General features: G+C 40.9%; 1 protein-coding gene across 3 annotated transcripts in view; it reads left to right on the top strand.

Annotated features, from left to right (window-relative positions):
• The window catches only part of DACH2 (dachshund family transcription factor 2), a 1303080-nt gene that overhangs the window by 1241791 nt on the left and 49153 nt on the right, over positions 1–12136 (top strand). For all 3 annotated transcript variants that reach the window (XM_044057751.1, XM_044057750.1, XM_044057749.1), the window contains one exon: positions 1799–1942. In XM_044057751.1, coding sequence (XP_043913686.1) covers positions 1799–1942 — 144 coding nt within the window. The remainder of the gene's footprint in view (positions 1–1798; positions 1943–12136) is intronic.

Here is a 12136-nt window from a genome sequence, read left to right as displayed (position 1 = left end):
AAGGATGGCCTGCAACTTTTATTCCATAATTTCTGCATAATGGTCAAAATATTTGCTGCTCCCCATGCATCATTTATTGACAAAATATGCCTTCTGGACATTCAAAAGTAACAAAAAGGATTGCAGTAAATTCTACTCATGACCACAACAATATTGCTCTGCTCAGTGTCAGAAGTCTTAACAGTAAATTGCCAGATCCTCAAGCTCTCCCACAAGTTGAACACATCCATACTTACATTATGTCACACATTTGGTTTCAGTGTAAAGAGTTCATTCTTTACCACCTTTCAATACTTATCACATATTCACACCTGTTGGAAAATACAAGAAAGTACTGGTATTGTCAGAGACCCAATTATCTGCAGATGATTGCCTGCAACACACTAAAAAAGAAATTGGTGAATTACTCTAACCAAGACAAATTATTGATTCATAGCCTGCTGTAAATCACTTTCCATCATGTCCCTATAGGACCATGAAAGGGTTCTAAATATGCTTACTGAGATACTCATATATAAAAGTAGCTTTTTGGTGGGTGATTCCAACTATCTATTGATTAACTGGAGCACCAGATACCACAGATGTTGGGTACAGCCAAAGGTTCCTAGACTTATCAAATGCTAACTCTCTGTCATACAAATAAGTAACCATCCCATGCGGAGTTAAAATCTTACTAATCTCATCCTCCCCAGTATTATATCTACTTCAACTACTCTGTTAATATCCACATTTCTGGCCAAATTCAATCACATATCTGTAGTCTTTCTCCTTTAGGACATCTAAACCTACCACAAGAAACAACTCTAAATTCTAAGCTTTTAAAAAGACAAACCTATTAATAGAACAAAATAAGCTCTGACAAATCAACTGCAAAATTATTAGTCCCCTTGTAGCCACAGCTGCCACTAATGCCAATGAATTTTACTCCCATCTAACAAACAGCATAAGCCATTTGGCCCTTCTCAAAACAAAAACAATATATTGCCTTGTGGAATGCCAAAGCATAATAAACTATGTAATAAAAGAATAAAGCTAATTAAGGTATCTGATAAATCAAATCTATCCACATTAAAGACTTATGTCAAAAAGATCAGTAAAAGTCTGGACATTATCTTAAAGAAGATCAAAGTGGAGCATTAATTAAAATTAGAATCCAAAGCCAAAGGTAATCATAAATCCTTCTGTAACTACAGCAGACAGTTAAGAAATGAGACTTAGTAATGCACTGAATTAGTTCATAAAGGTATTACCCAATATAGACTTTAAGGTAATGCTAATATACATGCAGGCAATTTTAGCACCAGCTTCACACCAGAAACCTGTCACTAAATGTTCCACAAACTCCTGAGTCACTTCCTCCCAACACATCACTATCGAACATGTCCTAACTACACTCTCTCAAGCTAAAAATACCATCTTTATGGGCTATGACATTACACCTGGTTGCTTAAACAACAGCACCAAATACATCCAGTCTCATTCTAAAACTGATTAAGCATAGCCACAATGAAGGTATTGAAAAGGGCTGTTGTTGCATGCTTCTTCATAAAGGGGAACAATCATCAGTTGCTGGGAACTTTAGTTGCCTCACCCTAGCAAGTTTAATTTGCAAAACAATGTGATGTAGTTCATTTTGTTTCATAAACTCCAATGCATTGTTACATGTATAGATTCATTTATAGATGTAACGTGCAAAACAAAGCACCAAAAATGAGTGGCACATTAGAATTTTTATGAAGTTAACTTTGTGCATTCAGTGTTTGTGTTTGTAAGTATGCTGTTTGTTCCTTATTTACAGCCACAATTCAAAAGCGTTTGAAAAAAGAGAAGAAAGCAAAGAGGAAATTACAGGAAGCTCTAGAATTTGAGTCAAAGAGGCGGGAACAAGTGGAACAGGCTCTCAAGCAGGCTACGTCAGGAGATGGTCTCAGGATGCTAAATGGTAATGTTCTCTATATGCATTTTTTTTGGGGGGGGGGTGATCAGCATTTTAGGTGTGCAAAACAAAATTTTTGCCAGAGATTGTAAACTATGTCTACAATTATTTAGGGTGCTGCGGTAGCATTGTCTCCTCACAGTAAGACGTTGTCCTGTTCGATTCTCAGCTAAAGCGTCTTCTGTGTGGAGACGTACATGAATGGGCGTACCTTAGTTGAAGGTTGTGCGTCAGAGCTGGTAACTCGGCACGTAAAAGTCTACTGCCAATCATTAGCGGACCGTAGTCCCACTGTGGCGACCCCTAACCGGGAAAAGCCGAAAGATACAACAACAATTGAATTAAATATTCATGGACGATGTAACCTGAGATTGTCCACTGTATGACTAAGGTGTGCTTAGCATACATCTCAACCTCTTAGAACAAGAAATCTGGACAAAGCCATAAATAAAAGTGGAACAAATGCCCCAAAAATAGGGACAATTTTTAAATATTGCTCTTACAAATTTAGTTGATAGAATAACAAATTTTGCATTAGCATTAATTTCCTAAAGGGTATGAAATCTGAAACACAAATGTTTGCCATTATTTACTAACTTCAGTCTTTAATGATTTGCCATCAATATGCAAGAAAACCACAATTTTATGAAAAACAGACCAAAAACATGAGGCAAAAATCTGGACATTCTGCGAAAATCTGTGCAGTTGAGAGGTATGATGCTTAGCTTATTATCATAAGGTAAAAATGATCCTAAAGTGAGTATTCTTAAGACTGCAGATGTAATGTTTATGCCATAACTACATCCTTGACTTTGATGTCATTCTTTAGCATTTAGAAACATTTTTGCACCTCATATTTTGGCTTATAAAAAACATTTGAAGCAGAACATCCTTAGACAGGTACTATGAACAGATATTTCTTGATTTCTGCATAAAAAAAATCAGTAAAGCACATTATATACCCCAGACAAAGTTTAAGAATTGGAAAGGATGCATTTTCATATATGGTAACTACAATTCCGTATTATTCCTGGGAAGGGATAGGAGTTTCTCCAAATCTGTTGGATAGTTGGCAATCAGAAAGAAGGTTTTCACTGCTAGAGATCAAAGGTTAGAAATTGTCATATATGGAATTGGAGAAATATAAAAGTAGTAAAAGGAAAGTAACTAATGATGTCCGTTGTAGTGCTCACTGTTGCATCCCTCAGTGGAATAAAGGCTGTGTCATGTGAGCTGCATTCAGATTTTTTTTTTTTGATGTGTAGTGTGTGTTCAATAGCATACAAGTTTGTTTGCTGGCCTACTTCCAACAGCCTGTTAAGTACCCCAGAGAGGAGAGACTGTTATTTTATAATCTGTTAAATTATTTGGTACATGATTTAATTATGATTCTAGTTCTGAAAAGCATTTTTTGAAAGAAAATAACTGCTTCATGTCTGGAAACCAAAAGGATCTTCTTAATAGGAGTTTACTTTGTCTTGGTCCAGAGCATGATGTGGACTGTTGTACATACTGTGCTTATTTCATCCTGAGGGCTTTCTATTTTTAGACATCATTTTTTCTGTTCGTTCATAGGTAAGTACTAGGCTACATGCCCTTGTGGGACATTTTAAGCATAACTGATTTACACTTCAAAGATGAGAATCAAACCCTGCTCCTCTGTGGCATCTTCTAAACCTTTAGCAAGCCTCAGTAAGAGAGAATGCTCAGGAGACTGGGGATATCTTGGATGACTTGGGTTTCCCTGAGTCTTACAGCCCTGTGTTCAAGAGAGGGTCTTTCACAGCCCCACCCACAGAATCATTTTCTGCTTTTGCCTCTTGCATGGCCACTATCAGGTGCCCATGTGACATGCTTTTCTCATGTTATCCTGGACTGAAGTACCCAACATGCCTTCTGAGACCATAGGCACTTCAGATTTTGAGGTTCGTATTAGGATCCCCCCACTTGCAACCTGTGGCTACTAGAGTGGGTATTCCCAAAATTATGAGGCACAAAACACTGAAGAACAAACTGGTACCACCTAGCTTGCTTAGGTACAGGTCTACCATTTAAGAGCTTCTACTGACTCCCTGATCGAGCTGGTTGAGTCTTTCATGCTCTTTTGAAGACTAAAAGGGCAGACTTGAACATGCAGGCAATGTGAGAAAAGAGAAGAGTACACCCACTGCAGGGTTCCCATTACTCAGAGGAAGACGTTTAAAAATGTTTAATTTCACCTGTATCCAAGTCTGACGTTTGTGTGGTTTTTAGCTTAATTAACCGGAGCTGTTCTGCATTTGGTGTCCTTTGCCAGAGGTCCAGAGTGTTACTGCTTGACGTCAAGCCATCCAAAGTTAAGAACAAGAAATTATGCTTACTTTGAGTTTGATCTGCACTTTTTCATCTGTCTTTTTACTGTTTTATTGCATTAATTTCTGACTTTTGACTGTTTGTGCCTGATTATTACCTGCGCATGTTTTGTACTGAAATACTGCTTAGTTAGCATAGACTTGGCCCAGACTTGCTGAATCTACCCTGTTCTTCATACACATGAACTCAAATCCAGCCATCTTACATTAAGAAGGGCTCCCCTGCACCCTTGTGCCAGAAAAGTGTGGATATAGCCTTGTCTGAGCTGGGAATTGCTGGTGGAAGGTTCATTGTGGGATTTTCTATTGGCAGACTAGTTTAAAATTCCTTAATTTTGACTGTATATAAGCCTTGCATTTGAGTACTTATTGGCTGAATTAACCAGAAATGCTCTGCATTTGGCATCTTTTGCCAGAGGTCCAGAGTGTTTCTGCTTGAAACCAAGCCATCCAAAGCTAAGAACAAAGAATTATGCTTATTTTGAGTTTGATCTGCACGTTTCATCTGTTTTTCTGTTTTACTGCATTAATCTGTACCTTTTTGACTGTTTTTACTGTTTGTGCCAGCAAACTACCTGCACTTCTTTTGCACTGAAATATTGCTTAATTAGTACAGACTAGATCCAGACTTGCTGAATCTAGCCTGTTTTTCATGCACTTGAACTCGAATCTAACCATATTACATTAGGAAGGGCTCTTCTGCACCTTTGTAGGAGAAGAGTATGGATATAGCCTTGTCTGAGCTGGGGATTGCTGGAGGAAGGATCATTGTGATTTCCAATTGGCAGACTAGTTTAAAACTGTTTAATTTCACCCGAGTATAAGCTTTGTGTTTGCTCATAGCTGCGCACTGTACAACAGGGTTATCAGTGTCTTCTGTACATGCAAACCCCTAGAAACTACTTTTTTTCTCTGAACACCAGTCAGTGGAACACTCCCAGGTTCCCTGCTGCTCTGTGGGCAAAGCTGCTGTTTCCTGAAAAAAAAAAATCTCTTTTCCTCCCTTTGCTGAACTAGATTAGTCCAGATTTCAAGTTTTGCTGAATTCTGGACTGTGGTATAGTTTCCTGTGTTGCCCATATCCTTTACTTGGATAGGAGGAAGCTTCTCTGTTCACCAGTGAGAGTGGGGAGCTTTGAGCAGCCTATCTGTCCCTGGAGGAGTGGTCTCAGCCCTGAAACTAGTAGCTTATTGGCCGTTTTGGGTCAATTCCTATCTCTCTCAGTTTTCCTGCTTTAAAACCTGCATTTGCACGGTTTTGTGCCAGTATACAACTCCGCACAGCTCCTCATGGTGTCCTGCAGAGTGATACAGGCAACAGAGAGATCCAAGAGAGACTTTTCCAGATTTAAGTATTTTTTCTCTGTTTGTTTGCTCCGACTGCCTTTTCCCACCTAAAAAGCGAATTTCTAACTGATCTGTGCTTTAAAAAGTTTAAATTGCATTTGCCTTCTGCTTTTTACAGTTTTTGCAGTTGTTTTATATCAATTTAAGTTGTTTTGTATTGTATAACTGTTGTAGGCTACACACTAAAGTGTGCTAGCCTGTTTATAGCATTTACAGTGTTTGCTGTGTGTTTTTCTGCTGTTTCCTGAAAAAAAAAATATTCTCTTTTCCCGCCTTTGCTGAACTAGATTAGTCCAGATTTCAGGTTTTGCTGAATTCCGGACTGTGGTATAGTTTCCTGTGTTGCCCATATCCTTACATGGATAGGAGGAAGCTTCTCTGTTCACCAGTGAGAGTGGGGAGCTTTGAGCAGCCTATCTGTCCCTGGAGGAGAGGTCTCAGCCCTGAAACTAGTAGCTTATTGGCCATTTTGGGTCAATTCCTATCTCTTTCAGTTTCCCTGCTTTAAAACCCGCATTTGCACAGTTTTGCACCAGTATACAACTCCGCACAGCTCCTCGTGGTGTCCTGCAGAGTGATACAGGCAAGAGAGAGACCCAAGAGAGACTTTTCCAGATTTAAGTATTTTTTTTTCTGTTTTTTGCTCCGACTGCCTTTTCCCACCTAAAAAGCGAATTTCTAACTGATCAGTGTGTGCTTTAAAAAGATTAAATTGCATTTGCCTTCTGCTTTTTACAGTTTTTGCACTTGTTTTATATCAATTTAAGTCATTTTTGTATTTTATAACTGTTGTAGGCTACACACTAAAGTACGCTAGCCTGTTTATAGCATTTACAGTGTTTTGTGTGTATTTTTCTGCTGTTTCCTGAAAAAAACAAAAAAAAAACAAAAAAAAATATTCTCTTTTCCCGCCTTTGTTGAACTAGATTAGCCCAGATTTCAGGATTTGCTGAATTCCGGACTGTGGTATAGTTTCCTGTGTTGCCCATATCCTTACTTGGATAGGAGGAAGCTTCTCTGTTCACCAGTGAGAGTGGGGAGCTTTCACCAGCCTATATGTCCCTTGTGGAGTGGTCTCAGCCCTGAAACTAGTAGCTTATTGGCTGTTTTGGGTCAATTCCTATCTCTTTCAGTTTTCCTGCTTTAAAACCCGCATTTGCATGGTTTTGCGCGATTTTGAGCATAGCGCAGCATCAGGCAGTGCCGCTTAAACGGGTTTAAACTATTCCCTGCTCCACAAAGTCTGCTGTTCACTTTTTCTTAGAACTGTTCTAAATCTCAAAGTAAGCACTCTATTTTCATTCTAAAGCCCTGCACTTGCTCTTATAAGTAATCTTATAAGTAAGCACTAATAAACTAAAGCACTATACCCTCTTATACTCCCTTTAAGTACTTGGCTTCCTATTGGTCCTTTTTGATCAGTCAAAAAGTAGTTCCTTATACTATTCTGACATGTCCAAAAGTCAGTTTCGGGTTTACTCTCCAGTTCAGCTGGTGAAACTGGGAATCTTGAGGCAATGTTACAACTGCCTTATGTACACAGACCACCCTCTCCTCCTCCCAACAAGCTGAAATATATGTGGGAGATGCAACTATATAGCCAAACTGGAGGCTGAGCTCTCTCAACCCAGTACTGATGTAGTCAGTCAGGAGGAGAAGGTAACCACACACACCACAAATCCAGTCTCACATAGACCTATCGCAACAGCAAACCAAACACATAAACACACAAAAACATACTCGGAGGCTCTAAATAAAAATCTGCCCAAGCAGCAGAGACCTCCAAAGCAGACATCCAAGCAACCGCTACCCCACAACAATACCCATGTATCAACATAGTTCACAAAGTCAGTTTGCCACACAGTCACAGCCCTTAAGGCTAAACACTACACCTAATACACTTGTAATAGGTGACTCTATTGTCAGACACTCTGATGTCCCACTCACCAGGCTGAACAAGGAGGAGGTCACTGTAAGCTTTCAGGTGCCAGGATCCGCCACATACACAAGCACTCAGGTCACGCCAAAGCAAGTACAAATATGACTCCGTCATTGTCCATGCTGGTGTGAATGACTTGAGATGTACCTCCCTGGACTACATGAAAAGAGACATAGAGGAGTTCTCTGATCATGTAGCTCAGGCTGGTATGACCCTGACCTTAAGTAGCATCTTACCCTTAGCAATAATGATGCCACAGTATAAAGACAAAATGATCAATTTTAACAATTGGCTAAAGTATTGGTGTCATTCAAAGGGGATCCAGTGTCTGTCAGCCTGGGATGACATGCTTGACAAGCCACGTTGCTTTGCTAGGGATGGCTTGCATCTGTCACCCCTGGGCTTTCGAATACTGGCTAAGGCTCTTGCCACCCCCATAGTACCTTTTTTAGGCAAGGCTCAAAAGACAAACCCACCTCCATAGACAACACAAGGAAAAAAAAACTAAGGGTAATGCTGCTCAATGCCAGAAGTCTAAACCTCAAGATTCACACACTCAAGGCTCTCCTCAGTATGGAGAATATCGATATCTGTGCAGTAACAGAAACCTGGTTCAAGGCTCCCGAGAGCACCCCAGCACTACCAGGTTATACCTCATACCATGCTTTTCGGCCCCAAAACACGGACTGAACCACAAAAGGAGGGGGAGTATCCATATTCATCAAAGATATCCACACCTCCAGGTTAGTGGCACTGCACGAAGCATCGGAGACCATCCATGTGTAACTAACAGTGGGCAAAACTGCCTTTCAGTTTGTGGCCTGCTACAGTCCACCCTCCCAAACTCAGGAACCCCACTCAGCTTTCCTGAGAACACTGGAGAATATGAAGCTCTTTCCAAACACCATTATATTGGGTGACTTCAACTACCCAAACATAGCACTACTCAAGCTCCAACACCCTCGCCCAACGATTCCTAGAATTTATAAACTCAAATGCTATGGAACAACTGGTCACCACTCCCACAAGAGGGGAAAACATATTGGACCTGATCATCACCAACATGGGGACTCTATGTTCCATACCAGAGGTATACCTCTCATTGGTAAGATCTGACCATAAATTAATCTCACTGGACATCCATATCCTGTCCCCACCCCCAGCCAAGGAAACCATGGTGAAGAACTTCTCAAAAGCAAACTTCACACTTCTCAAAACCGAGGTGGAATCCTTCAAAGCCCCTGGGCCAATGGAAAATACGGCCCAAACCACAGAATCCTTTACAAACGCATTCTATGGACACCTACAGGAATGCATGGATCGTGCTATCCTTAAATCAAGACAGTTCAAAAAACGGAACCAGGAACAAGAGTTATAACCACGAAGCTGAGCCACCAACTTTAAATAAATCCAAAACTGGTCTTTTATTGTATGAGAACAAAAAACTAATACCACGTATCACAAGCGCTTTCGCTCGGATATTCCGAGCTTTTTCAAGTTGGCAAAGACATGTAAGCGCAAGCTTAAATAGTTGCTTACATTAATTAACAATTAAGACAATTTTGTAATTAGAATATTATTCAATTACATGTAATTGAATAATATTCTAATTACAAAATTGTCTTAATTGTTAATTAATGTAAGCAACTATTTAAGCTTGCGCTTACATGTCTTTGCCAACTTGAAAAATCTCGAATATCCGGCGCTTTGTGATACGTGGTATTAGTTTTTTGTTCTCATACAATAAAAGACCAGTTTTGGATTTATTTAAAGTTGGTGGCTCTGCTTCGTGGTTATAACTCTTGTTCCTGGATCGTGCTATCCCAAATAAAACCAAGACTCACTCCTCCAAAGGCAGGAGACCTGTCTGGTGGACCCCAGCCATAAATAAGCTATACAACAGAAGGAGGAAACTACTACATGATAGAGCAAAATCCCAAAAAGGGAAGGCATCTCTGATCAGTACTAGCAAGAAACTACGATCCCTCATAAAATCATCTAAGGCCAGCTTCGAAAGAAAAATTGCACAAGACGCTAAAGATAATCACAAGGCCTTCTTTAGTTATGTCAGGAATCTGGGTGGCAACTCCCATATATGCTCTGAGTTAGTGCAAAATGACAAAAAATACACTGAACCCACAGACATTACCGACATCCTGGCAGACAGGTTCAGTGCAAACTCCCCCCCCCTTTCCCCCCCAAAAGAGCAAATGTCTATCCCAACAGAGTGTAGCCTCCCTGACATCACAGATGGACAGGTGAGAGCTGCCCTCTCCAAAGCAAAAAACACAGCATCAATGGGACTGGACGGTGTCCTGGGCTGCGTCTTACATGAGCTCCAAGAAGAACTTAACCCTCACATAAAGTCACTGTTCAATCTCAGCCTTACTACAGGATATGTACCCAAGGAATGGCATACAGCAACAGTGGTCCCACTCCACAAAGGTGGTGCCACAATGGACCCCGGAAACTATCACCCTATAAGCCTGACTAGCCTGGTTCTCAAAGCTATGGAGCATGTCATCATGGAACTCATAAACAAAGACATTGGGAACCTCCAAACACTGGATCCTACCCAATTCGGCTTTAAGGGCAGATCTTGCCTCTTGAACTTGGTCGACTTCTTTGGAACAGTCACCAAGGCCATAGATGAAGGGAAGGTAGTTCACACAGCCTACCTGGACCTCACAAAAGCCTTCGATACAATACCCCACTCGGGCATCATAAATAAGCTTATCAGCTTAAATTTCAACCCCTATGTCACAAGATGGGTTGCAAACTGGCTCAGGGATAGAACCCACATGGTCAGAATTGCAGGTGCCATGTCAGACTCTAAACCAGTTACAAGTGGCGTCCCACAAGGCTCAGTCCTGGGACCTCTATTGTTTGGTATATATTTCTCTGAGGTACAGGCTAACACGGGAGGGCTATGGCTGACCAAGTTCGCAGATGACTGCAAATTGGGTGCCATAATTGACTCGCCGACTGACACAAGCATCCCCCAAAAGGGTCTCACAGAGACGGATAACTGGTGCCAGAGCCATGGTCTAAAGCTAAATGCCAAAAAGTGCATAGTCATCCCCTTTGGGAAAAACAAAGTGCCCACAAATTACCACATAGGTGGTAATCCATTAAGTACGGAAGACGTAATTAGGGATTTGGGGACCCAAGTAGATAGCAATCTCTCCTTTGACAATCACGTTGCCAAAGTGGTTAGAAAGACCTTCTATATAGCCCACCTTATCATGAAAGGGTTCACATCTAGATCAAGAGAGGTAATTGTGCCCCTCTACTCATCAGGACCATAACTGAATACAGTGCCCCATTTGGGATGTACCTTACCCGATACCTGAAGCAACTGGAAAGACCCCAAAAGTACCTCACCAAGAGGATCAAAGGACTCAAACAGATGCCCTACGCATTTAGGCTAAAGAAACTCCAGCTCTACTCGGTTGCTTAGTGCCTACTCAGAGGCGATCTGTGCCTAACGTATAAAGCCATGTCCAACCCAGAATTAATGGACATACTCCACCTCAGGAAATCCAAATCCCTTAGAGCTACACACTCCAGGGACTTAAACCTCAGCACAGAAATAAATAAGGCATGCTGGAGGGACAGATTCGTATCCCAGAGGCTCCCCTCACTCTGGAACAAAATCCCAATCCATGTTAGGCAGAGCCCCTCAATGACCCTCTTCAAGAGAAATCTTGACGAGTGGATGGGAGATCGTAGGTTTACCCCTGGGATCTCTTCTGTGTCCCTACTAGACAGAGGCACAGTAAACTAATCTTAAAAGGGCTATCTTCTGTGACCTACTATATAGAGGCACAGTCAACTAATCTAAAAGGGTGGTGAAAGCCAAACACACTTTGGCTAGGCTTATAAATGCCCTAGGGCAGATAGCCTAGTATCAACCTATGAACCTATGAACTTCTGCACTACAGGCAACTCAGCTGAGCACTGAGCCGCATCTCCTCACTTTTCATCCCTGATCTTCTATAGAATTAGTCCCCCTGTTAATCCCAGAGCAACAGCGCATCTAATTTGCCCTCTCAGAGATTTGTACTTAAGCATTACCTGCTACTACGGAAAATCAATTTCCCAACATTTCTCCAGCCAGCCCGATTGACATGGGCATCCTGAGGCAATGTAGTAACTGCTTCATGTATACTGACAACATACTTCTCAACCATACAGATTTTTGCAGACTATAGATGTTTTTCCCTCATATCTTAGGCCTGTTTCTCATAAAATTGTGGTTTTCTGGCAAATCATTGAGGGTTAAAGTTAGAAATAATGATAGACATCTGCGTTTCAGACTTCATACCTTTCCGAAAATTCTTGCTAATGCAATATTTGTTGTTCTATCAACTTTCTAAGTTTGTAAGAGCAATATTTAAAAAAAGTGTCCCTGTATTTGGACCTTTGCCCCCTGATTATTTATGGTTTTCTCCAGGTTTTTTGCTCTAAGAGATTGAGAGGTATGACCACTTGCTCCTAAAGCAAACAAATACAGTATATGAGAGATGTAACTATACTGTGAAACTAGAATCAGTCCACTCA

This window comes from Protopterus annectens, chromosome 15.part0, assembly GCF_019279795.1.
Source record: "Protopterus annectens isolate FY-2018-M chromosome 15.part0, PAN1.0, whole genome shotgun sequence".
In the NCBI taxonomy this organism is placed as follows: domain Eukaryota; kingdom Metazoa; phylum Chordata; order Ceratodontiformes; family Protopteridae; genus Protopterus; species Protopterus annectens.
This window is presented reverse-complemented; position numbering and strand designations above follow the sequence as displayed.